General features: G+C 34.4%; 1 protein-coding gene across 1 annotated transcript; it reads left to right on the forward strand.

The window, feature by feature from the left end:
- The first annotated feature begins 425 nt into the window (after positions 1–425).
- LOC25501098 (F-box/kelch-repeat protein At3g23880) lies at positions 426–1,947 on the forward strand. Its single transcript, XM_013589660.3, has one exon. It carries the CDS (start codon positions 502–504, stop codon positions 1,651–1,653), a length of 1,152 nt encoding a protein of 383 aa, XP_013445114.2. The 5' UTR covers positions 426–501; the 3' UTR covers positions 1,654–1,947.
- The last annotated feature ends 696 nt before the right edge of the window (positions 1,948–2,643 follow it).

Genomic DNA, 2,643 nt, shown 5'->3' on the forward strand with positions numbered 1-2,643 from the left:
AAACGAGACTAAAAAAAAAAAATTAAAGTACTCAAACAATATTTTTTTTAGTTAAAGGATCAAAGTGATACCAATTAAATACTTAAGGACCAAAAGAGCATTTAAGTTTAAAGTTATTAAACAATGCTCTAAGGGTACTTGTTAACATATCTCCTCATTTAATTAGTATTAGTTTGGTCTCTAAAATTAACGTTTTTTTAATTAAACTAACCGAAGAGATCAAACGATATTTTAAATAAAATTAGGAGACCTAAATAGATTTTTTATTACTTATGTGACCAAATCGATATTTGAAATTAAATTAAACGACCGACTAATTTTTTTTTTTTAAGGAAGGGACCAATTGAACTTATGGGACTACTATTTACAATTCAAATATTAAAACCACAATTACCCTTTTTATTTTTCGTTACAGAAGCCAATCCCTCATTTTCAATACCGTACCTTGCAACAACATTCATAAATGGTAAGTATTTGTAACCCTAAATCAAGTGGACCGAAATGAAGAAAAGAAACCAAAGTCGCAGAGGGAGTAAGCGCACAGAGAAGAAAAAGGATCCACTACCTTACCTGTCTCATGAATTAATAGTTCAAATTCTAGAGAGGTTACCGGTGAAGTCTCTTATACGTTTCAAATGCGTTTGTAAGTCTTGGTTTTCTCTTATCTCTGATCCTTACTTCGCAAATTCACATTTTCAAATTACCGCCGCAACACACACTCGTAGAATTTTGTGCATAGGTCATCTACCTCATTCTATAGATTTAGCAGCATCGCTTGATGATTATTCTACTTCTGCTTCACTCAATGTTGATTTTCTACATCCACAAAATCATTCTGATTTTGAAATTAAAGGTTCATGTAGAGGCTTTGTACTTTTGAACTATTATTCAATCCTCTATCTATGGAATCCATCCACCGGATTTCACAGAAAAGTACCTTTGTCCCCTATTGGTTTGAAATTAGACGCTGAATATTTCTATAGTTTCGGGTATGACCAATTAAAAGATGATTACTTGGTGGTTTTAATGTCCTATGATCCCGCCTTAGATAATATTTATTCGTGTTTGGAGTTTTTCTCGTTGAGAGATAATGTGTGGAAGGAAATGGACTGCCCTTATTGCCCTTATAGGAGTAATTTTGATGAGATGCCCAAAGCAGGGTGTCTCTATAATGGGGCTATTCATTGGTTGGCTTTTCATCGTGATTTTCCTTGGCGTGATAACTTTATTGTTGCATTTGATTTAAACGAAAGGAAACTGTTTGAGATGCCTCCTCCAGATGATTTTGAACATGATGCTGGTGATTGTGGTTTGTGGGTCTTTGGCGAATTTTTTAGTCTTTGGTCTACGGATTATCCTAATGATAGCTTTGAAATATGGGTGATGAAAGAATACAAAGTGAACTCTTCTTGGACAAAGATTCTTGTTCTTAATATTGATGATGATCCAACTCTGTACTTTTACCCTTTGTGCCGTACAAAGAGTGGTGATATTATTGGAATAAATGTTGGTGTTGAATTGGTGAAGTATGATGACAATGGGCAGTTGTTAGAGCGTTCCCCCCATTGGGAGAGTTTATGGGGTGTTAGATCCCAAGTGGCTATGTATACAGAGTCTCTGCTTTCACTCCCTGGTGATAATGAGCAGGCTTAAGAGGACGACGCAAACAAGAATGAGGTTTTCAGTTATTCTCCTTCACCATTTTATTGATATTTATAAAATTATATTGTATTATGTACTGTTGGATGACTGCATTTGTAGGGTCGTATCGTATGACTTTGCTTGCATTTCTGCATTTGTGGGTAATATGTGTTTGATTGAATTTGTAGTATGATTCAGTATGCCGCATGAGCTTATGCAATATGTTATGAAAATGTTGACAACTTTAATTGTCTGTGTGATTCAACGTTATTTGTGAATGTGTAATTGGATATGTTTTGGTCGCTGTTTGAAATCGTTTTATATGGTAAATTAGTTTGATGAGTTTTTGCATATTAAACAAGATCAAAATCACAATTACACCACTTTGACTCGAGGCGCTTCTTTAAAAATTTGATCATCGCCACATATGTATTTGAAAGAACAAGAAGCCTAAGTGGTGATTTTAGACAAATCTAAGATGAGATTTCTTTTCTTACCAAATTTCTCAAGCTTTAAATCTCTAATACGATTTAGACAAAACTTGAGAGCTATAACCAACTTGGAGGTGTACTCTGTTCATTGGGAGTACTGAATATATGTATTTTAACAGTTGATTATGTTAATTTGTTTGTTCTTGTTGAATGTTGATATTCATGTCACCATTATGCACTATAATTTCAATCACCATGTGTTTTCATAAGATTAGGGGTAACAACATGGCCTCATACTTGTATACCTTGCAGTGGTGATCACATGTTCAGCTTCCTGTTGGATAATCTTAAGTGCTTATCAGAAGTGTGATATATGTAACAGAAGATGCTGCTGATTTTCTTTAAGGGTGAGCAGGAAGTTGAAATCAGCAAAAAGTAGTAACTTAGTACTAATTCTACAGTTCACTCTAACACTATTACAATTTTGCCTTATGGTATGTTTGGTTCCGCATCACAAAACCATGGCAACCCTTAGAACCGCGTCCCAATGTCATATTTACCATGAATTGCA

This window comes from Medicago truncatula, chromosome 8, assembly GCF_003473485.1.
Source record: "Medicago truncatula cultivar Jemalong A17 chromosome 8, MtrunA17r5.0-ANR, whole genome shotgun sequence".
Lineage (NCBI taxonomy): Eukaryota > Viridiplantae > Streptophyta > Magnoliopsida > Fabales > Fabaceae > Medicago > Medicago truncatula.

Coding starts and splice junctions, on each gene's coding strand:
- LOC25501098 (XM_013589660.3), top strand. CDS start 502: ATGAAGAAAAGAAACCAAAGTCGCAGAGGGAGTAAGCGCACAGAGAAG.